Source organism: Balaenoptera musculus, chromosome 5, assembly GCF_009873245.2.
Source record: "Balaenoptera musculus isolate JJ_BM4_2016_0621 chromosome 5, mBalMus1.pri.v3, whole genome shotgun sequence".
Classification (NCBI taxonomy): domain Eukaryota; kingdom Metazoa; phylum Chordata; class Mammalia; order Artiodactyla; family Balaenopteridae; genus Balaenoptera; species Balaenoptera musculus.
The window spans coordinates 9,599,570-9,626,127 of record NC_045789.1 but is presented as its reverse complement, the minus strand read 5'-3'; the positions used below and the strand labels follow the sequence as shown (position 1 = coordinate 9,626,127).

General features: G+C 40.4%; 1 protein-coding gene across 10 annotated transcripts in view; it reads left to right on the top strand.

Moving 5' to 3' along the window:
• FAM13A (family with sequence similarity 13 member A) overlaps positions 1–26,558 on the top strand; it is a 343,034-nt gene that overhangs the window by 284,984 nt on the left and 31,492 nt on the right. For all 10 annotated transcript variants that reach the window (XM_036852674.1, XM_036852673.1, XM_036852671.1 and 7 more), the window contains 4 exons: positions 791–980; positions 13,195–13,271; positions 13,654–13,696; positions 22,671–22,818. In XM_036852674.1, coding sequence (XP_036708569.1) covers positions 791–980; positions 13,195–13,271; positions 13,654–13,696; positions 22,671–22,818 — 458 coding nt within the window. The remainder of the gene's footprint in view (positions 1–790; positions 981–13,194; positions 13,272–13,653; positions 13,697–22,670; positions 22,819–26,558) is intronic.

The following is a 26,558-nucleotide window of genomic DNA, read 5'->3' as shown; positions in this document are numbered from 1 at the left end:
TGATGGTTTAATTTGTTCTGTGATGTAGTAAAGGATAAACATTTTGCTAAGTAATTTCATTTTGTGAAAACCTCTTAAAAGGGAATGTTAAAATACTTAAGGAAAACTATTTCAAGAGCATTAAATGAATTAAATTCTGTAATTAAAATGTCTAAAACTAAGTCACGAAGGAACTCTCGTTATAAGCTTACATCCAGAAACTTGTACTGGGAAGTAATGAATCCATATTTCAGTTAAAATGCTTTGTATTCCATAGTTTTTATTATACTATTTCTACCAAGATTATCTAATGCAGTCAGATTTACGTATTAATGCATTTCTACTGTGCTAAAATGTCTTTCTCAATTGGGAGAATCAGTGTTCCATTCTGGAGAAAAAGACATATTTCCTTTTCAGATTTTTCTTCATACATTATATTACTTTATAAGATTTGTGTGTGTGTGTGTGTGCATTTATATAAAACCTATGAATTATGGGAAATGTCTTTGTAAGTTTGCACTATTCTCCTGATTTGAATACAGATTACTTTCGGTACAAATGCAAAAGCTGTTCATTGGTGGAGACATGGCCCTTGCCAATTTGCCTCTGGGAATGATTTCTCTCTTCATGTGATATATTCGGCACCAAGTGGTCTCAGGAGCAGTACTCTGCTCAGATTTTGATCAAAGATGCAACCTGGGATTTCCAAGCCCTCTTCTGACTTTCTGTGTGATGCAGTGGCAATGTCATTTAAATGTCCCTTTTACCTTTTACAAAAGTAAAATTAAGCTAAATCTTTTTTCAATTCAAGGGGACTTATCAACAAAGAAAATATTCCTTCTGGGTTCAACAACCTTGATGAATGTATTTTGAATGCTCATCATGAAGCGGAAAAATTACATGAAAATACTTCTGGTTATATTGGAGAAAGGGGCAAACCGAAACGTCAGAAATCCAGTTGCAAACTTTCTGAGCTCAGTGAACATCAAGATAGTCTTGTGGTAAGTGCATACTTCCGTAAAATTTTTACTTGTGGCCAGTTAGGGACTATCACACTTCTTTTGCTTGCTTTGTAAAAAAATATCAATGTGGAGTTTCACAGAATTACAGAGCATGAGTTCTGAAAAAGACCTTAGAGCTACTAAGTATACACACGTATTTCTTTTTCATAAATATTAGAATCAAGTCCAAGGTAGATTACATTTTGCCAAAGGAACAAGGGGCTACACGTGCCTCGGTTTCCATGTTATTGAAATTGGTCTGAGTTTCCTCTCATTCTTTTGAGCATTTTTAAATTTTATTTTTGGAAAAATATGGTCAAAGCATTTTTCCTTATATTCCCCCATTTTATTTGTTCTTGTCTATATGAATATGTAAAAAAAAAAATGAATGAATGAACTTAAAGTGAGGTGAAAGAAAAATACATATAGGAAGAGGGTCAGCTGTCTTTGTGTTCAGAAATTTAATTTCAAAGCTGTACACTATAAATAGTTTTTTTTCCTGTATTACTCAGAAACAAAAAAATTAATCTCCTACACGGTTACCTCAGACCTGAACTCTGGATCGTTATTTTGATACATAAGTTATTGCAGGTGGTTTTAGTCAATACCTAAACATTTACGCAGTTTAACTATAAATATATGTCATCCTTTTTTGTGTATGTTTCAGTTTCTCTGAAAAGTGAGAACAAAAGTCTGTCTTCTAATTCCCTGTAGTTTGAAGAAATTTAACCAAAAAGCAAAAGGAAAAAAAAAACCTGAAGATGAATTTTATAATATAACATGAACTAGCGTCCCTAATAAAACTAGGTAATAGGTAATATCCATTATTACAATGTGTAAAGCCTCTGTTCTGCTTTATCTCTGAGCAGTTTTTACCTCCATGCTGGGTTTTCTGTAAATTTAGCAAAACTTATGGGCCACTCATTTTCCCATTGTCAATTTCTGCATATGCTCAGAGAAGATTCCCAGTTTTATTCCCTAAATAAAATATGCATAAATACAAATCTGGGGAAAACATGTTTATTCCATTTTCTTCCAAATGTCTTGGTACCCTGTTTCTAGAAATAAATTGATCAGCTAGAAAGAGGCAATCATCCACCTCAGACCCGTGTCTGACACAGTTCTCCCCCATTACAGAATGTAAGCTTTGGAACCCTTGCACATTAAATGGTTTTTAACACTAACTTAATTCTTATTTGGGGGAAAAGTAACATTTTTAATAAACTAAATGATACTAACTCCATTAGCTCTTTATTTGGCCCATGATTTGTTTATCTGCCGAAGAGAATTACAGTGACTAAAAGTCTGACACTTGGCTTCTCAGAGAAGAATGTACTTCTCTGAATCCCTTTTAAAATGAACTTAACTCATCAATATTTTTTTTCCACCAGGAATAGTATCTTAATTAGCTAGGTGGTAATAGCTGATAAAAGTGGGAAAGTACATTTATTCCTTAGAATATGTGTGTGATTGCTAAAACTATGGACATCGTCTTTGTTTAAAAACATTTGGAGGAGAGAGCCTAATTCCATTGTGGTCTTTTTTCTGTGAAAGGGTTTGTCTCCACCTTAGCTGCCAGTTTCTGCATTCCAGGATTATGCAGGTCACATGTTAACATAAGTGAGCTAGGTGGACCGTGTCTTTGTTGCAATGAATAATTTAAAACCCCGCCAACACAACTGAGACAGAAGCAAAACTTCCTCATCTGTGAAGTGAGGGTATTCTCAAAGATCTTTTCTGACTCTCATAGTCCATTCATTTTAAATCTCATCTTCACAGGTCACCACAAAGCAAGGAGCCAGGGAACATAGCACTGACTAGTATTTAGACTAGTCCAAAGTGCAGTTGTGCATCTTAACTTCCCACTTACTTTTAACCTTCTATTTTTACTTTACCCCACTCTCCTCCAAAACCTTCTCCCACTTCAAGTTCTTTATACACCGACTAGACTTTTGTTTCTATAGCTGGAAAAACATACATAATTATATGCCTTCTGTGTGCCAGGAAATATTTCAGAATCTAGGGATACAGCTGTGAGACAAACAAGCAAAAATCACTGCCCTCACAGAGCCTACATTCCAGTAGGGGAAACAGACAAAATCAAGATAAAAAAAGTAAACCATAAAATATATTAGATAGTGATGACTGTTAAGCAAGAAATAAAACAAGAAATGAGGATAGGAATTGTGAGAGGGCGGGGGATACAATTTTAAGGAGAGTGGTCAGAGGAGACCTCCCAAGAATTTGACACTTGAGTGTAAAGACCTAGAGGAAGTAAGGAAACAAGCCATATGCTATCACAGCAGGTTGCAGAGACCCCGAGACAGTCACTCATCGGGAATGTTCAAGAAACCACAGAGATACTGTTCCGGTTAGAAGAGAATGAGGAAAGTGAAAGAGGTCGTTGGAGGGGGGAGAGAACAGATTAAGGAGGGCCTCCTAGATTGTTGTTAAGGACTCTGCCTTTACTCCAGGTGAGATGAGAATCCATGTGAGGGTTCCAGGTAGAACAGTGATGTGACTTACTGAAATTTGGTTTGACTGCTGTGTTGAAAATAGACAGTAAGCATGCAAGGGCAAGAAGCAGGAAAACCCGTTAGGAAACTCTTGCCATAATCTAGGTTTGCGCTGATGATGGTGTGAACTAAGGTGATACCAGAGCCAGCACGTATTGCCTTGCAGGCTGCACAGTGCGATAGCCTAGGGGGCGTTGTTCATATTGACTAACATGTGCATGGGTCCTCCTGGAGTGGTGTATTGCAGTAGTCATGAGGTAATAGGTGGATTCTGGATATATTTTTGAACATAGAATTGCCAGGATTTCCTGACATTACGTGACTGTGGGGTGTGAAAGTAACAGAGGAGTCAAAGATGACTCCGGGCTTTTTGGCAACTAGAAGATTTGTGTGGCCAGTTTACCGAGATGGAGAAGACAGAAGTTTGGGTGATAATGTCATGGTTCAGTGTTGGACATGTTAAGATTGAGCTGCCCGTCAAATATCTAAGAGGAGACAGCAGGAAAGCAGCTGGATTTCTGCGAGTTTAGGGAGGGTATCCTGGCTGGAGATGCATTATGGGAGTCAGCAGCAGATAGAGGCTATTTGAAGTCAGTGTTCTGGATGAGATAACCGAGGGAGCGAGGATGGACAGAAAAAGGAAGTGGCCTCAGGAACCGTGAGCCCTGAGGCATACGATCGCGTAAAGGATGGGGAGATGACAAGGTCCCAGTAGCGGAGACTCAAGAAGGAGACCCCAGCGAAGCAGAAACAAATGAAGTGTGTTTGGTGTCCTGGATGCCAAGTGAACCACGTATCTCGAGTTGGAAAGAGAAGGTCAGATGGTTGGCCGAGTAGAAGACTGAGCGCTTAGCCACTGGAATTACCAAGCTGGAGATCACTCAGTAAGAGCAGTTTTGATGGAGGGATGGGAGCAAACCATCTTCCAGAGAAAATGAGAAGAGAGTGACTGGAGAGTTTGAGTGATAATGTCACAGTGATCTCACCAGCCCACAACACAGCCAAAGTGACCTAAAAAAGCATCTTGCAAATTTGGAATCTCTAAAGTGGGAACTGTCTGCGTACTTTCCCTTATCCTTTTTCCTCTCGGGGCTGCCAAGACCAGCAGAGGCTAAGAGACTACAGATAATTCAGAGCTCAGAAATTAGTGAGTGGCATTCGAGTGCTCTGCCTTATCTCTAATTATTGCCATTGCAAAGGTTGGGAAACCTTTTCCTCTCTCCTGGCACTACTAGCTCACACCTGTGCTCTTCAGCCTTGCTCAGAAGGAAACCTTGCCCCCTGGTTTATTTTGAAGAGCTAAGAGAGCCAGCTTGTGTTTCAGCAGCTTCCCTCACTCCTGCTTCAAAATTTCTCTAGATCTCCACCCATTTTATTTTCTCACCTGCTCAAATGGTAAAGTGGTTTTTCTAAATTCTAAGGTTAACTCTAAGGTTAAGTATCCTGGGAAATTCTGTTTTCTACATCCATCTCCCCACCCCATGTACGTGCACAAACACATACACAAACTCACTCACTCACTCATACAGACACTTTTCATTGCTTCCTCTCCACTGGCTTATTTCTGTCAGCCTAGAAAATGTCTCTGTCTCTAAAAACATTCTTTCTAGGGCACAATTTAACAGTTTGAATCAAAAGCTGTAACTCAGTCACGCAGTGTATCTAATAATCCTACCTCTGCCACCCTGCTCTAGAGACATCATTGTAAATATGGAAAAGACTGTAAGTATTAATTTGCTCACCACGTGAGTATCTATAATCATGGAAAATTAGAAGCAATTTAAATGTTCAAAAGTAGGAGACCAGATAAGTAACATTTGTATGTCAATTCAATAAAATATTATGCATCGAATAAAAGTTATGGTTCTGAAGACTATGTAATAAAGTGAAAAATGTTTAGCAAAGTGTATTTTAAGTGCTTTGCATATATTATCAATTTTAATCCTCCAGTAATCCATAAGGTAGTTATTATTTTTAATATTCTTATTCTAAACATGAGGAGAATGAGGCACAGGAGATTAAACAGCTGCCCAAGGTCACACATAAGTGGTGGAGCTTGGATTCCACGATACTCTCCCTCAATATTAAAAGTAGGTTATGGGGCTTCCCTGGTGGCGCAATGGTTAAGAATCTGCCTGCCAGTGCAGGGGACACAGGTTCGAGCCTTGGTCCAGGAAGATGCCACATGCCGTGGAGCAACTAAGCCCATGCGCCACAACTACTGAGCCTGCGCTCTAGAGCCCGCGAGCCACAACTACTGAGCCCACATTCCACGGCTACTGAAGCCCACGCGCCTAGAGCCCGTGCTCCACAACAAGAGAAGCCACCACAATGAGAAGCCCACGCACCGCAACGAAGAGTAGCCCCTGGGCTTCCCTGGTGGCGCAGTGGTTGAGAATCTGCCTGCCAATGCAGGGGACATGGGTTCGAGCCCTGGTCTGGGAAGATCCCACATGCCACGGAGCAACTGGGCCCGTGAGCCACAATTACTGAGCCTGCGCGTCTGGAGCCTGTGCTCCGCAACAAGAGAGGCCGCGATGGTGAGAGGCCCGCGCACCGCGATGAAGAGTGGTCCCCACTTGCCACAACTAGAGAAAGCCCTCGCACAGAAACGAAGACCCAACACAGTCATAAATAAATAAATAAAAGAACGTGAATTTCTTTAAAAAAAAAAAAAAAAGAGTAGCCCCTGCTCGCCGCAACTAGAGAAACCCGCACGCAGCAACGAAGACCCAACGCAGCCAAAAATAAATAAATAAATAGATTTTTTAAATAAAGTAGGTTATGAAGCAGTATATACAATGCATGCATTTATGCATGAATATATGTATATAAGTATATATTTAAATGTTCATTCCTAGGAAAAAAGACAAATATACCTCAAACGATTGTATGATTGCATTATGGGAGTGGTGGTAGTATTAGAGGCAATTGTTACTCCCAAAGAATATTTTCCAAATATTCTTTGTGTGATTATACTAATTCTATAATAAGCCTTACATTTAATATATTTAAAAAAAAACATAGTCTAGTAGCTCTCTTATTCATAAACAGCATCTACTTAATGTCGCATACACCCTCTGAAATCATAGGCAGGGTTCAAGGAAGGAGCATAGGTCTTACACTCAGACCTGAATTTCGGTGGTAACTTTATCACTGAATAGCTATGGCAAGTGAACATGTTACTTAGCCTCAGTGACTTCATCTGCAGCATGGGAATAGGAATATCTCTTTCTGGTTTTGTGTGAGATTTAAGTGCAGTGAAATGTGCTAAAGAGCAGGAAAGACTGACAGCAGGACGTATTTAAGTTCATTTCTCCTCCCTCTGCTCTGATGGCCAATCTCTCCCCTTCATTTTGCCATCAAAAATTTTGAACAATCTGCATTTCCGATTCTTTCCACACTTGCTCATCGACCCCTGTAATCTGAATTCTACCCCTCTAGAGACCTCTCTAAGAAACCACTTTCTCTGTGTCACCGGGTGGACATGTGGTTGGAAGTGGTCTTTTAAGACCTCTGTGCTGTTGTCTGCTTGGTCCTTGACCTCCCCAAGTCCTTGTGGTGCTTGATACTCTCATCTTCTCAGAACTCTTTCTCCCTTGGCCTCCAGGATGTTGACCTCTCCTTGTCCTCTTACCTCAATGACTGTATTCTTCTCTACTGTGTCCTTTACTGGCTGATCTTCCGCAAAACATGCTTAGATGTAAACGTTATGCAGATAATTGCCTTATATCTCTTTTCCATCGGCACTTCACAAGAGAGCTTCTCTAATTCCATGGTGTCAGATGTCACCTCTCTACAGAGGACTTAGAAGTCAACATTTAGGATGCTCTCTGCAGCTCACCTTAGATAGTCCTCCCAAGTCAACATGTGAAGGTCAAACTCATCTTCATTTCCTCATTGGTCTCTTTTCACTCAGTATACTGATCTGATTTCATCAGGTCATCATCTTCTTAGTCATTTTTGAAGTCCTTTCCTTTTCCTTACTCCCAATCTTTCTTCCAACTTTTCAGTCATATGTCAAATTTAGTTGACTGCTTTAAAAATATGTCCCCCTTTTCCCTTTGTATTGCCATCGCATAGCTGAGGCCCTTTTTATGACTCTTCTGGAATATCAGGACAGCCACCCAGCATATTTTCACACCTCCACTCTCCCCTCTGTCCCCCTCCAAACCATTTTATCTGTTGCTGAGGAACAATAATTTACCTAATGCAGAAAGTTTCAGCTCGTGTTTTTAATGCGGCATAACTCAGCAAGAACTCCTGTCCAAAACTACATGACAGTGATTCTCTGAGTGGTGTCAATATAATGTAAAAAACCCCACCATTTGAACCACTGATTTAAAAGGATTCATTCCTTCAATCATACAACAATTAACTCTATGACCAGCACCATTTTAGGCACTAAAGACAAAATGGTGACCAAAACAGACACACTGTCTGCCATCCTGAAGTTGATACTCTCGAAGGATGAGGCAGATAAGAAACAAGTCAACGTATAGTCAGATGGCAGCACATGCTGTGGAGAGAAGTGAAGCAGGATAAATAAGATGGGAAATGGATGGGAGGTTAAGAGCTGACGTTGCACAGGTTGAGTCCTCAGATCAGGCCACACTGAGAACAGTGCTTGTGCAGGAACCTGGACGAGGTGAGAAAGTGAGCCATCAGGACATCTGGGGAGAGACTATCCAGGTGGAGGGAGAACAGCCCTAGCCTTTTGAGGATGCGCAAGAGGCTACCGTGGTTGGAGCAGAGTTCAGGGAGGAGCGTTGTAGGAGATGAGGTCAGAGGCCTAGCAAGGGGCCTGATCCCTTGAGGTTTTGTAGCCATCTTTAGATCTTGAGCATTTACCTTGAGTGAGATGAGGAGCCATTCGAAGATTAAAGAGAAAAAATGTCATTTTCTGAAGTACCTTTTGAAAAGGTCACTCTGGCACCTGTGTGGTCCAAGGGTGCTGAGGGCTATTCAGATAGCACCCATCTTAAAAATGAAGATAATATTAACAGTGTAACAAGCTACAGTTGGAGCAGTAACCAAAATACATCAGTCACAGTGGCAGGGCCCAGTGTCTGGCCGGTTCACCATCCACCATTGTACCCCAGTGCCCAGCATAGCTCAGCACTCACAAAAAATGTGTTAAAAAAAAGTGAGCGAAGGAATGGTTGCCATATAGCTTAGGGTAACTTGGGTAACAAAAAGACCCAAAATGCAATGCCTCGAACACCGTAAAAGTTCCTTCTCCCATGACGATCTAAAGCAGCTTAGGGCTCAGGAGAAGAGTTACAGCACTTGCTCCACGCCATGTTGCAGGGACCCAGGCCAACTGCCTCTCTGCCGTCTTCAGCAAGTAGCTTCCAGAGCACTCGCGGTTTTCATCTCCGTTCCAGCTCACAAGAGGAGAGAAGAAGTGAGTGTCAAGGCATGAACCTGGTGAGGCAGGTTACTAGCCAGGCCTGGGAAACACACGTACCACTTCTCACAGCCTGTCGCAGAGAAGTCAGTCACGTGGCCCCATCTACCTGCCAGAGGGGCTGTGGATACGCTGTCGCTGGGCATGTGGCTCCTGCATTGCTGTGCGAGAAACGTGGAACGGACTTGGGTGCACAGCTAGCCGGCTCTTCCATAGGTGTCCTCTTACAGTGCCAGGAATTCTTTCTGAATATGGATTAATTTATGCAGTTTTCAGCATAATAAAACATCAAACAGAAGGATACAAAAAGAAATTCAAATTTGCCATTAATCCTTTGTTAATGAGAATATATCACGTACCTTCCCTTAGAGCTCAAGGTTAGAATAATGAACTTGTTTTGACTAGCAGTGTTCCATGCAGCCTTCAGACGGAGCTGTTTGTATACTGAGAGAAGGCATTTTTTGAGTGTCCTCTAGAAAGGCTTTGTCAGCATTTTATAGTTTTAGAAGACAAATTTGTTTTTGCTCCAAGTGTTTTCAAGCGCTTCAGTGGTCAAACAAGTTTTGAGCCGAGCTGTCAATGCCAAAACAGAGAGGGGGCCAGGGGAAAAAATTGAAAATAAATTCCACAGTCTGAAGCTAATTTTTTCAAAGCTTTTGCTCTTTATAGACTTGAGGTCATTTTTATAAATTGAGGAGAGTGGTTCTTAAAAATCAGTTTCTTCTGACACCCAAAAATTGTCCAAGTAAATTATATCATAGAAAATCTGTATGTTTTGAAAGTCACTGGTAGGCCTTCTATGAAGCAGAACTAGGCTTTATCTGTCTTTTTTTAATGCAATTCTAAAAGCAATTTTATCAAATTCTACATAAAGACGTAATCTGTTCTTTGCTATTTCTTAAAATTACCTATTACCTTTAAAAGATCCTAACTTTAGAAGACTAATTAAAATTAAGTTAATGCAATGACATTATTTTTAATAAGAATTCTATTACTTCAACTTTAATAAATGAAAACATCAATGAACTACTCTTTTACCACACCTAGAGAAGTGTTTGGGACATAAAACAGTTTAAAGCCTTCAAAAGGCATTGAGTCGGTGTTTCTCATAAGACCAGCACTATTAACAACTACAGAGCGTTTGAAAGTCCAGTAGCATACTTCTCTTACAATGGAAGCTTTCTACATTTCAGCCAATATTTTGACCTGTACGTTCCATTTTCCCCTTCCCCCATCTCAGTGAAGTGGGGAAATGGCTGACCTATTTCTTAACCTTCCCTCCCTAAACCCTTAGGCGAAGGATACAAGTTAGAATCTATAAAATGCTTTGCACCCATGGTAATAGGTACTTTTGTTACTCTACTCCTGGATCTTCACTACCTGTATTATTTTCCTTCTGAAAAAATGAGGGTAGGTTGCCAGTTGAAACACATTCTTCACAGATTCCTGTTTCTCAAAGGTATAGGGGCAACCCAGCTACCTTAGCAAAGGAACACGGTGTACTTGCGTGCTGCTTTGGTGAAAGCAGACTATGAATATTCACTAGTCTCAGACATGTGGAGGACAACATGAAAACTGGAATTATTATAAAGCTTTAGAGTGGAATACTGAACAATACTGAAAGTCATCCTTTGTCAATTACATGTATTAAAAACTCAGGTCCTTGGAGAGTTGTAAAACACACAGATCAAACATTTTTTTAAAAGTGGGGTGGACGAGGGAGTTGAAGTTACTACTTGTTTTAACTCTGTAAATCAGCTAAAATTTCTCACATTTCACACCTGCTTTTTGCAGAGCTTTCTATTGTGAAACATAGCTATCTTTTTTCTATAATTCTCAAAACCTATATTGCTTAAATCTTGGTTCTTTCTGTTTTGGAAAAAAATCAGTCTTCTAACATTTTTCTAACTGAAGTATCTTTAAATTTATATAATAATATTATGGTTTATTTTTTCTTCTTTCTTTCTGAATATTTCTTAGCCTCAACCTGAAGGTTTTTTATTTCTTCTGAAATAGTCATTTGTATTTACTGTAATTATAAATGTATTTCATTGACAGTGTTTTAAAGTGATCTGAAGGTAGAGGGTTGTGCTTCCTCTAGGAATTCATGTTTCAGAGCATCAGGAAAACCTAATGCTATTGCACTAGATCTTACACTAAAGATTTTGATACTCTATTGAAGATTACCAATGAGAACAAAGATTCTTTGTCATAGATAGATCCCTCTTTATCAGGAAGATCACATTCAGGTAATAAGAGCAACTATGCTTTGGCTTAATGAGAGCCATTTTAGAGAGGCCTCTTCTAACTCAAACTTTAGAGGTATAAAAATGTAAGTATAATTGAATGTGGTTATAATTTCTTTTTAATTTCTCAGATCCATTCTAAAATTATCTAACTATGTAAATTATCTAAACATGTAAATTGGTGTGCAGTAGTGGCAGACACAAACACTTTCTTACTAGTTCCTAGAACATCACCTTAACTGTGAGCAAATAGCAGCAAAATATTTCCTTGGAGATTTCACAGTTTTAGAAGTCATAATTACATCAACAACAACAGCTACTATTCATTAAAAGTACAAGGTATTATTTTAATACTTTACATGTATTATCTCATTTAATCCTTATGACCACCCTATGTTAAGTATTGCTGCCATCCCCCTTTTCCAGATGAGGAAACTGAGAGTCAAGTAGGGTCTTACAGTTGGTAAATGGTGGAGCTAAGATTCCAACCCAAACATTCTGGCTCCAAAGCCACCATGATAGCTATTATGGTACGCTGTCTCCCTTTATTTTTATTCTTGATGGAGTCTAGGGTTTTTGTTTGTTTTTTGTGGCTGCGTTGGGTCTTTGTTGCTGTGCGCGGGCTTTCTCTAGTTGCAACGAGGGGGGTCTACCCTCCATTGCAGTGCGCGGGCTTCTCATTACGGTGGCTTCTCTTGTTGCGGAGCACGGGCTCTAGGCGTGCGGGCTTCAGTAGCTGTGGTGCGCAGGCTCAGTAGTTGTGGCTCGCGGGCTCTAGAGCACAGGCTCAGTAGTTGTGGCGCACGGGCTTAGCTGCTCCGCGGCATGTGGGATCTTCCTGGACCAGAGATCAAACCCGTGTCCCCTGCATTGGCAGGTGGATTCTTAACCACTGTACCACCACGGAAGTCCCGAGCCTAGGGTTTTAAACTTTAAGAATTCCAGACAAGTTGGCCACACCACCATAAATAGAAAATATTTATCCATTACCAAGCCAAAGATTAGTTATCCACTCTAATTATATGCTTATTTTGTGAAGATTTTTATATATGTCAATTTCCTGGGATCATTGTGACCCTTAATCAGATATACTTTCCAACGGGCTTTTCATAAGGAGAGATTATAAACGTGTAGATGAATATATGTTGCTTCACTATGTGTTCTTTATTTCGATAACACAGAGTACATGGATTGTGCTTAATGGTCTTTTAATGCAGATATGAATCTTTGAGTTCAACGAAATTCGGTTCCAAATCTCCAAGGCAGCTCTGTATTTGGGTCTACCAAATGTAAACGAGCTCTTGTTTGCATATTTGTAATCTTCCTGCATGGGGACGGCTTACTTTCTCTGTGCTCAGTCACCTGAGTTGTATTTAGAAACTGTTGGCCGTTTTTACAGAGGCAGTCAGAAAACCTTACAAATATACCTCCTGATAAGCATTAAGCCCTCTTGGTGAGCCTGAAATACACGCTATTTGAAGTAAGTTTCGTGTTTATATTTTTTTTCCATCTTGGCTAATATAAAGATTAACATTAAATATCACAGAAAGAGAGGTTCTCAAGTTAACTCCATGTCTTTTTATGGATATTTTATGGCTTAGATATAAGCTACATATTACCCCAGATCATATTGTCAATATATACTGAAAAGATGTTAAATAGGCAATGAATGTTACATTGGCTTCTGATTACATTAGAGGTCAGATTCCTCCAGTCTAGTTCTAATGCCACCCTGATATTCTGAGAGTCTGGGTTTTGTTTCTGTTTAGCTATAAAATGTGGATAGTAACAAGAACGTTATAGGCCACAATGACCATTTCTATGCTGCTATCAGATATCTTTGTAATGGAATGGTAAAAGTTCAGCATATAATTTTATGCCAGCGGTGTATAATAAACTGTCGTAATTTTAAAGATAGGACTCTGATGGCTAGAAGTAATATCTGCTTGTTATCTGCTCGTTCTATTTTAAAGAAAGGAGGGTCTGTTGTTGCATACCTCTTACCATTCCTCCTGGGCAACAAATGGTTCGTTTTGTTACAGAATATGGAAAGTCTCAATCCCACACCATCTCATGAAAGGATTGGACCTGATGATGTTGAACTGATGTCCGATGGAAGGTAATTTTAGAGTTTTCTCCTTACACTGTTTATAAGAATGTGAATAGACTTTTTTTTTTTTTTCATTTAGTGCAATGTGCATTGTAAGAACTAAAAAGAGTAGAATTAAAGGACTATGTGTTTACCAACAGTATTTCATAGCGAGGAAAAATGTTTAAATGGAAAAATCTACCATGGTGCTGTTAAAGGAGATAACCATATTCGTGTTTTGTGTTGTTTCTAGTTTTGTTTCGTTTTGATTAATTTTTTTGTTTTGTTTTTTGAATTTCATAAGAATTTTATTTAGAGCTGTTGAGCTTCTAAAATAAATGAAATCATAATTTCAATGAATGAAAAGCATTGTTATAAAACAGAATGACATTTTATGATATTTTGTTTGTAGCAAAGAAAATGAAAACGACGGCAGACAGACCCAGCATTTTGAGGTGAGCAGCTAACAAGTAAGATTTTGCCTGTGACAGGTCTGTTCCTACGTTCTTGAGAGTTAGTGTGAAGTATTATTAGCTTATCAATAAGGGGTGATGACGTTCAGTGACGGGATTGTGATTGGTGAGAAAGACAAATGCCAAGATGTGAAGATTCCTTGAGAAATCCTAAGAACTCCACTCTTTTGCTTTTTAAATTCTTTCATTTTGCTTGTGAAGATAAACTTTAATAGCATGGAGATTTCTCCTTAGGTTTTCCATAAAATAAGACAAAACAAAAAGCCAAAGCTACTAGTTTTATTTTCCATGATTTCATGCAGTTTTTAAGTGATTAAAATAAATAGTGAATTTTAGTGGATTTGTCAAAGAGATGATCTCCTTAATTTTCAAATTAACATAAAATCAATTCAAGTTATTAAATCCAGTTCATTTTCTGAGTTTTGTGTCTTGTTTTAAGTAGACAACAGAGAAAAAATATCTAACTCCCTTCTGTGGTCTATATCTTAAAGTTTCGGTGACTTTCCTGGCTTTCCTGTTGTCCTCTGGGGTCATTGCCTTGCTGACCCAAGTATTTGGTTTCCTTTGCTCCCGACGCTGACTTCCATTCAATGTGCTGAGCCTCATTTTTCATTCATGCATGTGTATGTAATCCAGTACTTCCACATGCCTCCAACTGCACCTTCAATCTTATTATCAGCTTTCTTTTTGGCAAGAATTAAAGCGTTTCTCAACCTGTCCTTGGATTCTGACTCTTGAGATATTAATTATACATAGAACTTCCCCTCTAACCCAGTGATTGTTAATCTTTTTTGGACACTAACCTAACTCACTGATGGGTTTATTCAGTAATATGTATTGAGTCCTACTATGTGCAGGTAATGTGCTAGGAGCTGGGATTTAATAACAGCTGCAGTTCCTACCTCCATAAAGTTTTCCAATCTAGCAAGTTAAGAATTCAAAAGCCATGGACCCCCTTCTTAGAAAAATGCCCACTCATGTAGAATTTGGCATAAAATTGCTAGAAATGAATGGCCACCTGACCCCCCGCCTCCGCAATGTCCTAGACTCCTCATATCTCCTCTATGCAATTTCTCACGTGCACTCCTTCATTAACGCAGCCAGACGAAGGGAAGGGAAGCTGCTTCTTTTTGACTTTACAGCTTCTGAGCCACTGCTTTCATCGCTTATTTCCAACTCCTTTATGCTTCCTTCCTTGAGACCCAGGCAACAAGCAGACCTTCTTTCCTTGTCTCTAGTCACCTTTTCTCAGAGCACAGCGTCCCCGTGGTAGTGTTGTTTTAGTTTCCTTCTGTTTCCTCCTTCCTCTGCCGTCTTCCTCTGCTCACAGCAAGCACCTACTCATCACGCCATTGAACCTGATTTTAAAGCAAATGGCTTTACCAGCCTCCTAGGGAGGTCTTCTCAGTTATTCCCTTTTATGCCTCTTATCATTTAGGAGATAAAAGGGTAGAGAGCAGCCTTTGTGGATAAACTACGTAACTAACTCATAAATTCCAAGTGGCACCCAAACAAAATGCGTGCTGAACTCCGTTTACCTTGGTGTTTTTGTGGACAGCTCCCACAGCAGACGATGCATCACGGGGAAAGAATCTCAAGTCTTTCTTCCGTGGGCCAGGATCTATTCTTACTTGTGTCACGCATGTGCATTTACCAATCAGCACCTAGCCCACTGTTGGCAATCCTGAAGCACTCACTATTAATAATCATTGTAATCATGGTAATTTCAGCTAGGAGATAAAATTAGGCAGTGAGTTAAAATCCAGACTAAGCTCTCTGTGTCATCTTTCTTTCACAACTGTACCAAAGGAGGGAAAAAAGACATCACTCCACAAGATTAGGACTGTGTTTCTACTTGTGATGGCATGTGTCTCCTTCACTGAAAGAAATACATTTTATTATTAATGAAGGACTGTGAAAAGATCTGTCTTCCATTTTTAAACCTCTTTCCCTTGTTTACAGTCTGTCATAATTTCCTACTTTTTAATATATGGAGCACTTTCTAGAACTTATACAACCCAAATAGTTAATCTGGTTTTCTGATAATATCGCACTAATTCCTAAATTTCAGAGATGGAAAGGAAGTCTGGAGGTTGGTTACCCCTAGTAGAATTCTGTTTGTTATTTTTTTCAAGTCTCCTATAGCATCAGATTGAGATGCTAAAATTTACATGCCCACTGTGAATGGATATGATAATGTTTCCAATTTCATTTTCCATTTAAGGCAGATTTTGTCCTCATTAATATTGCCCTTGAAGTTTTTCCTTGTAAACGCCCAGATTCATATACGGTAACACAGCAGATGACAGCTATTGGAGAAAGGTGCTTGGTCTTTCTTCTTTCACTGGTATTTTCATCAGAATGAGGAACATTAACCTTCAGCTTCACAGATGCTCCTCCGAGGGATACACAGGCAGAGAGAGGCTGGCTTAGAGTCTGCTGCTCAAAGGCAAATGCAGGCACAGCTGTGACTTTATTTTTTAAATAATCATTTTGCAGCCCTAAGTGTGTTTTTGTCTGAAGGCATGTATTGAAAAGTAAACATGGGCCTATACTTTGTTGCATGTCTTTTTACTTTCTTTTAATTATACAACTAATCTTATCCAAAAACAGAGTCTGCTGAGATCTCGGATGGTCAATGAGAGTTTTCCATTTCTATGTCATCTGAATTTCTTAATGTGGTTTGCATTAAAATTTGTTTAGTGACACATTGGCGATGGGGAAAAAACGTTAGAGTCACTTCAAAATGTCAAAAATTTAAGTATGATTTCTTCCGCTAAGTTTTGGAAAGGCTGACATTTTAATAAAATACCGTTTGGTCTGGATGAAATAGGATAACATGTGCAAGAGCTTAAGCCCCCTGTTCCCTGAGCCCGTGGAGTTCAAAGACTTTGTTCTGTTTGTTTTTAAACTCATTTGACAACTGGAAGTATCCAGGAGAGAGGTTGTCCTTAAAACTAGCAATTTCTAGATTCTGAAAGATAACACTGAAAAATTTTCAGAGTTCAGTTTACAATGGAGTTTATACTTTATGCTTCAATTTGATTCCTTTCAATAAGTTATTTTCTATTGTGGAAATATTTTAGGCTTCCGTATAAAATCCAGAATAGTAAAATTATAACCTTATACTTAATCTTTTTGTGAAAAAAGCAAAACATGTAAAAATTATTAAGTACATGGATGGGTATTACATTACCTGGAAGAGGTCATTGTAGTCAGAAGTTTAAGGTTAATGAAGTGTTAAATTCTTTCAAGATATTTTTACATTCTTTATGCTTTCTAAGCCTACTGCTTAAAAGAGCTTAGAAGCATACCTTTGATAACAAACAGGACATTCATAATAAACAAAAGACTATTTCCCTTTTTCTTATCCTGCTTCAAAAAAAAAAAAAGTGAGGAGAGAAGATAAGACTTTCTAATCAAGCGTAAGAATTAATATGAATTGTCACAAGAGCTTAAATGCAGGCTTTTATTTGCCCTGAGAAGGTTTGAGATAAATTCTGAAATATCCCTGTCAACAAGTGTTTATGAAATGGATGACTGTTATTTCAGCTTCACTGTATATCATGGAAGCTTTGGGATTTGTTACTGGCTTTAATATCAGAACCAGAAAAAATTTAAAAGCTCTATTTGTTTAGATTCATTTCCAATTCCATCCAGTCTTGAAAGGGCTACAGAAGCTTCGTGATTCAGATGAATTTGGGGAATTTGTTATGTTCCTTTTCCTTTATTGTCAAGCCAAACAGTAAATGTTTATACTTCCATGTGGCCCTTCTGTTAACTCTGTGTGGTTTCTTCCTGTGCACACTGCCTTGTGCAGGGCACTGATAGTGTCCTGCCCCGCTCTGGTGAGCTAGTAGTTACGCTGCTTATCCAAATCCTGTGTAGGGAGGGAGAAGGGGTAGAACAAAAATTCACCAGCGACTTGATGCCAGAGAAAGAGCAGGATCAATAAAGTCAGGATAGAAAAAGCCGGGCCCAGCCAGACAGGGACAAGTCTTAACGGGGCTCAGGTGGATGGGCTAGTAGTTAATGGTTCCTTTACCTGAATGTGAAATGTCACCTGCAGCCCCAGGCAAAATGAGCTCTCTCTTATTTGCCCTCTAGCACCCTGTGTTTTTCTTTTATAAAATGCATGTGACTTGACACTTATGTGATCAGTGAATCCCTTCCACACCACATCCCCAATCTTGTTAATCCCTTTAATTCCAGTACCTAGCACATAGTACATGTTCAATAAACACTTGCCAGATGAATGAATGGGAAGGGGAGGTAGCGTATAAATGGAATTAGCATTTCTTCTACAGTTATTATGGGCTAGCTGTTTTTACGCTACATGTTTTTCACTTAATCTTCACAACTTTATGAAGTTTTGTTCCTCTATGAGAGAAAAAGCATCTCAAGTACAAAGAAGTTTTACTCATTGAACATCTTGCAACTGGTCCCCTGTTTTTGAACTCCAGTCTCTTACTCTAAAACCCATATCTGACATACCATATCGTCTCTCCAAAGAGCCAGTCCCTCAGTTTATTTCATTACATGAATATTTAGCATGTTTTCATATGGTACCACATTTTGGACAAGGGTTTAGTGTGTGACATCACAGCACAAGGACCTCTGAGTTGATACGTGTGAAATGAATGTATTTACCCTGACTTAACTGAAGATACAATTTGTATAAACAACAAAAGTTGAAACCAAAAATATTTTGGTATTTAAGAATGTCCTTGACATTTTAACAGTAATGATCTAGTAGGAGAAACAGACAAGCAAGTAGACAGGCACGGTACTCTAAATAAGCGCTGTTAGAGAGTGGGAAACAACCTGGTGAGGTGCCTCACCCAGACGAGCCTGACAAACATTTGAAGGAGGAGTAGTCTTTTTGCTAGTGTATTGCTGTAGAGCCTGTATAGCCTCCGAGCAGTATCCTTAGCTCCATGTGCCTGTAAACCGTGGGACCACACCAGCAGCCCACTCTGCAACCACAGGCAAGGTGACTGTGTCTGGTTCAGAGATCAGCGGGGCCAGAAACTGGGAACCAGGCCTCCAGACGCAGCAGGCAAGTGAATGAGCAGCCTTGGGGGCTGCTTGGAGCGCAGCAGCGCAGGACCACGTGTGCGGATGCGCTGGTGAGGGAGGCCTGCCGGGTGAGTCCGTGGCTGTGCGAGCTCTTGTGCGTTTATGTAGGACTCATCCCTCCCTTGCTGGGCAGATCAGCCAGGGGGTCCAGAAGCTCATGGCAGTTAACGTAGGTGTGCAGTGTGAATGATATCCCCTTATATATGGCACAGTGCACGTTCTAAACACGCATAAATGACGGCCCTGACCGGCCTCTGCTTGACTCCAGATACAGGGACCTCTTTGCTGTTCCTCAACATGTACGAGATGACCATGCCTCAGGGCCTTTGCACTTGCTTTCCTTCTTCCTGGAATGCTCTTCCCACAGAAGAGCATCTCCTTCGTGTCTCTGCTCACATGTCACCTTATTGGAAGGACTGTCCCTGGCCACCCAATAAAATAGCAGGCCGTGGCCCGTAACCTCCATCATCCTCCTTACCCTGCTGTGTTTTCTCCATGTCCATATCACTACCTGACTTTTTTTTTCTTTATTAACTGTCCCCTTCTTTAAGATTTATTAGGACAGAGACTTTATTTGGGCCACTGAAATTTCTCCAACATCTAAAAAACTGGCAAACCCATGGAAGGCCCTCAAAAATTATTTCTTAGATGAATGAGTAAATAAATTTTCTCTTTGTATCTCTAGCACCTGACATATAAAAGCCCTGTTATATGTATACAATATGTGATATATAGTCTTATAATTGAATAAACTAGTACAATTTCGACCTGATTCTCTTTGTTAGAATAATAGAGTCCTATCAAGGTTGTCTATCCCAACACCCTACCCAGGGCGGTAATCGCTCCCTCTCCTGCATTTCTGACTCCCAGACTTTACTCGAACACCGTGAGGGGCAGCTCACCAATTCACAAGGTGGTCTGCTGTGGCCTCACACCACAGTCGCGTTTCCAGAGCTCCACTGAGCATAGTTGAACCTGCTCCGCTAAACGCCAGCCCCCTGCGTGCAGAGAGCTTGCATGTCTCACACAGAGCCCGGCACAGAGCGGGTGCACCAACCCACTGTTGTTGGAGGAGTGAGTAAACCCATACGTTCTGGAGGAAAAAACTAAGGAAGAATGTTCTAATTTTAATTTTCTTACTTTGCGGTTGGTGCTAATTTGGATGTGGCAGTCATAAAAAGTGCACGTTTTAAATTAGCTTGTGCGTTTGTGGAACTGGGGGATTTTATACATGTCGTGTCAAGCACTGCAGGACTCTTGAGTGCCCTGAGGGGACACAGGGGGAGCAGAGCCAGTGACTGGTGTAGCAGGGGGTGCTGGCTGTTTGTGAGCCCGGCTTGAGGCCTGTGGGTCTTCCCGGCAGCGTGCATTCCCACGCCCGAGGCATCAGCCTGGAAAACGCACACTTCTCCATGGAGTCGGTTGTTTAAATCCTTCAGTGGCTTTCCATTATCTACCCCAGGGTAAAATGCACACTTAGCCCAGTATGCAGGGCCTTTAGCAGCCCAGCCTCTGCTCCTCCGACCCCCTCGTCATCGGTGCTGAGGGCCGGCGCCCAAGCCTTGTGTCTCCTGTGGTCACCCCGTCCCCCACTCCTGCCCACCTCTGCTCCGCCTCCTCTCTGTATGAAGTGCCCTCCTTCCCAGCCCCTCTGGCCCACACAGCCCCCAAACGCTGTTGTCAATCCACGATGGGAACGCAAGTGGCTCTCTTCTCCAGTCATTTTTCATAAGGCGTCTGAGACTCTGCCCCGCCCTGTCGTCGCATGTTTCACCTTGAATTGCAGTTTCTATGCCTCATCTCCCACTCCTCTCCCGAGCATTTTGAGGTGTAGCAATATTTTACTCATCCTCCTGCGGTGCCTAATAATAATGAAAAGAGAGATCGCTTCCATTTGTGTGTCTGTGCTCCAGGCGCCATGCTAGAGGCCTTGCATACCTTCTCTCAGATCTTCAAAGGAACCTCGCAAGGTTAGTGTTTTTAATGCCGTTTTATAGATTAGGAAGCGGAGGCTCAGAGGAGTGAAGTGGCTCAGCTAGGGCACCGAGCTGCTAAATGTCAGTCCCACTTCAATCCCAGGTCTGCCCGGAAGGAAAATGCACGTCCGCTCCTCTGCTGGTCAGTGGCTTCAAAGACGTTCCTCGTGAAGAAAGTGCCATACTTACAGCATGGAATCGTATTTCTTATATTCTTCCCTTTTATATGTCTCTAAGTGTAACAATTATTAGAGATCTTTATTGAGAAAATGTTTATTTGCTGTATGAGGTTCTAACACACACACACACACACACACACACACACACACACGATAGGTGACTAACTGATGCTGTAACTTTTAGAAAGCTGAGCGCCAGATTGGGTCATTCAACTCCGTCTACTTAGGATTCAGCTCAGGGAACAAATGATTTTTGTGACATAAATGCATAATCTGTGTGTTTTTTTTCCCTACAATAGACAAGCAGAATTTTTAAAGTGTCTTAAAGCCCCAGATTTACTTAGCATTTCCATCTGACTTCAGTAGCTTATCATGAACTGATTGGTGATATTTCATTTTATCCCAAATGTGAACAGAATGCTTCATTTCATGGAGATATAGTAGTAAAATCCCTATCTATTCCCCTGGTGATATCAAAGTAGGGTGAATAGCTATTAAAAGGAGGTGGAGTCTTAGTACTGCTTTATTTTAAGCATAAGAATATTTCTCATACATTAACAGAATCATTTATGATTTCCATATGTTTTTGGTTTTTTTATTTAATGATGGTATGTTTGCTAAAATAAATTTCCAGTTATTCTCAGAGAAAATCTTTTGTACAGATCTGTGCTACTTGAGAAATGTGTTTTGAGGCAACATTTTTATTTATAATTTTATGAGAGAGGAGAGTATGGCAGTGGTTGGGTTTACCCGATGCCAAAGGACAGATAAAAAAGACTAAATTTCAATGCAGTTTTTTAAACATAAAATCACTTAGTTAAAATAGCAGCCTTTGGGGGAGAGTTTTCCCATCCCCCAGACATCCTAGTCTGGTGTGCGTGCCACCAATAAACAAAACCAAGAAAACAAGTGACAGTTGCATATTTGTAAGATATAAATTATGCGTCACTGACTTGCCAGCTCTTGCCTTTTTACTTAAAAAAAAAAAAAAAAAAGTCGTGCTCCCTGTGTAATTTTGGCTCATTTCCAGAGTGTGTATTCCTTACTGCTTAGCTGTGACACCAGACCCCCTTGCTGTTTGAATTTGCGCAACAATGCATACCCAGAGCTCCTCCATAAATAGCCTGTTCTCCCCACGCTCGAGGCAAAAACAACCACAGGAAATCTGGGAATGTGCAGCTAGCCCCGCTTAATTGATCTAAGCCTGCAGGGCCAGCAGGAGAGCACGCGTGTACACAGCCTCCGCCCCTGGCCCTGCAGCACTGTTTACCTAAGGGGCAAAGAAGTCTGCGTGCAGGAGACACCATGTTGCTGCTACAGCCTTGGCAACAGCACTAGCTGAGTTTTTGGGTTTTTGTTTACAGTCTGGAGAGCCATACTCCTTTAAGGAAACACAAACTCCTTTTCCCTCCTTCCTGGCCCCAGTCGGTAATCATCCAGACTGTCAGCTGCCAGCAGTTATCAGGAAGAACAGCCCTCGGAAAACATCTTGTCTTTCTTCCAGAAGCAAAGTTAAAGGAGAGCAGATGGATGGTCGCTTTTTGCATGCAAGTGGCCAGCTATCATCCAGGGGGCATCAAGCTCTGATTTCGGTTTCCGTGCCGGGAACATCAGCAGCTGTGGCTTGGGAGGAGGTTTCACCCGGCAGGAGTGGAATTGCTGCGGACGTTTGGGGGTTTTGATGAGCAGTGGAGATTTGGGGACGTTGTGCTGTTATTGCAGGAACCCACCATGAAGATCCAGGAGCATCCCAACGTACCTGACAGCAAGCTGCAGAGGACTCCCAGTGCTGATGACCAGCAAGAGAGCTTTGTCTCCGGAGCGCCTGAGCTGGACCTGACTGCGTTGTGTGATGAGAAGAGCTGGGAAGGTAAGGTCGTCTGATGTTTGGATGATTTAATGTTGGAGAAGCATATGTACATTAGCAGAAAGGAGAAGCATGTTGGATGTGTGGGTGAGAGCGAGAGCTATGTGTGCAGAAGTAAACCACATTTTCTAAATGACTGAAAATCCTTCCCCGGACATAGGAATGTGTCACGTTCAGTGTCGCCAAGACTAACTGCAATCTATGAAAGAAAATGTGCTTATCCTTTATTATAGTGTCACCTTGCAGTCCTTTTTTTTTTTTTTTTTTTTTTTCATTTTGACTCTCCAGGGGTGCTGATGTGTGAGTGCCTTTTTCCCTCTAGGAGTACCAAGCTGAGTAATAGGGAACTGGTGTGCCTTTCGGATTTGCTGTCAGTGTAACTGCTTCCCCCTGCTACATGCCCACCATCCACCTCCTTCGTTAAGTCTCCTCCCCATTTTTCAAGATTATTTTGATTTGCTTTGATTCTATGTTTGTTTTTATGGATAGAATTTTTAAATCCAGGTTAACAAACATAAGGAATTTGCTTATCAAGAAAGCCACTGAATAAAAGCGCTTCTTCTTGAAAGCCTGTAATACATTGCTTTAGATTGGTTTTTCTACAGATTTTTGACAAAAGCGTTAGAAATTTACTTCTGCAGAAGAAGAGGGTATCCTCATCTTGTCAAAAGTGTATTTCAGGGAGGATCCTGCAGCAGTTCTGTCAAGCTGCTGTTCTTCCATTTTCCATGTGTCTGCATGCAAACATATCAGTGTGTGTCCAAAATAAGTGCCCATCTGCCTCTAGGCCGTATGTGTGTTTGAAGGCTACAGAGAGGGAGAAATTGTGCTCCTGAGTTCAGAACAGCAGCCTGATTTAACACAATGACTTAGCAGAGAATTACAACTATTAAAAAAATCAGTCTTTTTCAAAAGCACCTGAGTTTCTTGTCTTCTGCCCACCCCTTTTTAACCAAAAAGTATTCATTACGTTAATGATCTTAGATGAAGGACCAAAAGATGATCTAAAAAGATCACAAGGTGAAAAATAGTAGCACCCATTATGCTCCTTGCATCCAGGGCTTTAGGGAAACAAAATCAAACTGTTTTTTATTCTAATTTTCCCTGTTTGCAATCTAAGAAACATGTTCTAGTTCTTTTTGTTGTTGTTGTTTTGTTTTGTTTTCCCCATGTAATTAAGCAGTGGATCTGAGATTTTGTCAGATCTTCCCAGCTCATAATATGTCCACTGGGGGAAGAATTCAGGGTTTTTTGTTTTGTTTTTAAGTGATACATTCTTGGCTAGCGTTTGTTGTTGTTCTTTTGTGTACTTTGAAATAATCAGGTGTGCTTTTAATTCATACATTAAAAACAACCTTACCACCCCACCAAAAAGTCCCATGGTAGCCACTGTCACCCAGATAAAACAAAAACAGTAGCCAAAATAAATGCTATATTTGGGTTTCAAGAATATGGTCTCCTCATATCATTAACATACAGCTCTAGATAAAAGCTAGGATTTTTGGTCAGAATTCAAATTGGCCATATTATCTTGATGATTTATTGAGGAAAAGGGAAGGTAGGTTCTTCCTCCTCCTACTGAAGTGGACTCAGGTGTTGGATTATTTTTACTTTGGTTAATCATAAATTTATAGTCTCTTCCAGCACACTTAAAGAGGCTAAATATAAAGCTGAAAAATCTCTCCAGAGTGGTTGAAAGCTAACTTACTGTTTCCTTAAAACTATTTCATCACTTAATGTAAAGAACTTTCTGCCAGATAAAAAATAATATGAAGGGACTAACATTTTATTATATTTTGTATTGGAAAACTAGATGAAATTTTTAAAGCTTATGGCGAGAAAGAAATACATTTTACTGTGCTTGGGAATGTGAATTGTGTTATCCATGTAATTTATGAAATGAGTTGTTTTAATTTTTTTTTTTTTTTTTTTTGCCGATGACTGCATTTGTCATTGAACTTGCATATCTCAGAAATCTACGTGGATTCATTTCAAGGCTGTTTAGATCCTTTGGTTACTGCTTTCAGTATACTTATATATTTATTTATTTATTTTAAATGTCCACTTTACATTATAGCAGTAATATAGCTGTAAGTATAGTCAAAATGAAGGAATTTTTGCCTAAAGCGTGGCTAAGATGAGAGCAGTCAGTTCAGTCACTAAAATATCACCTTTTTCTATAGCTTCAGTAAGAAACAAAATGGTAGCCTTCCAGTAAGGAATTAACTCTGCACTAATTTAAACTGTGAATGTGAAACCAGTGCAACAAAATATATAAACAAAAGTAGTCGTTACCGAAACCATATGAGCCAGTATCCATCGATAGGTCTCCGTCACTAGTCTCCAGACCACCACGTAGTGTCACGCCCTCTTTTGGTTTGCGTATTCTCCATCCGCAAGCCATCGTTCATTCTCATTCACAGAACATCAGGTGAGACAGTACTTAATGAGCAGCCTGCTGGTACTTCTCTCTGCCGTGTATGCTTCCACATGGGAATGATGTTCTCTGGCTTCTGGGGCGTATGGTATCAGGGAAATAAAAAGAAAAATGAAACAGACAATAGGTTCCATAGGCTACATAGAGTGGAACCCTCTCAACGTGAATGTAGGATCACGGTCTAGTTGTGCCTGTTGACAGATAAATAATACACGCTTGATCTTTTTTTTTCCTCTGCGTGTAGCTATGTATTAGGGCACATTATTTGATCTGTCCACATGACGGCAACGTCATAATCACTGTTACTAGGGTTTCCACTCTCCAAAATTAAATGCATACACAAATCAAATGAACTAGTCTTCGTTATTTAAAGTCCTTGAAAGTTACATAATTAGAATGTTCCTAATCAGCCGATTCATGTTGATTTGGGGATGCCCCTTGTGGAAGTCCTGAGATGTAAACACTTGGTTACTCTATTAGATTTGTCCTGGTGAAATCAGGTTTTAAAGAACATTTTTTTAAAGGACATAGAATACTTCAGCTATCTTATTCATCACTTACTGCTTATCAAAAATGACTGTAGAAAGGAAATTCTCTAAAAAAAAAAATGATAGAGAAGCAAGGGATCTTAAAGATCTTACAATTGAGCCCTCCCATTATACAGCTAAGAAAGCTGAGGCCAAAAGAGGCAAAATGATGATTCAAGATCACTAAGTCTCCTGACTTCCACCCAGATGCCTCTTTCTAAGCAGTGCCAGTTCAGTATCGCGGCAGACAGTGGACCATGAGGTGAAGAGGCAGACACACCCAGAGTTCACGTCCCGGCTCTACCACTTAGCCAGCTTTGTGGACAAGGTAGTCAGCTTGTCTCAGTTTTGGCCTCAGCCTCCCCATCTGGTAATAGGTGACACAGTACGTAATAACGTGTAGTCACTATAGTAGTATCTACTTAGTATGTTTTTGCAGGATTAAATGAGCTAACATATGCAGAGTACGCAGCACAGGCACTTGATGGGCACTGAGTGAGTGTTCGTTGCTGTTGTTTTTTTGTTTGTTTTAACTTTTTATTTTCTATTGGAGTGTAGCCGATTAACAATGTTGTGATAGTTTCAGGTGCACAGCAAAGGGACTCAGCCATACATATACACGTATCCATTCTCCCCCAAACTCGCCTCCCATCCAGGCTGCCACATAACATGGAGCAGAGTTCCCCGTGCTGTACAGTAGGTCCTTGTTGGTTATCCATTTTAAATATAGCAGTGTGTACATGTCAATCCCAAACTCCCTAACTATCCCTTCCCCCCAT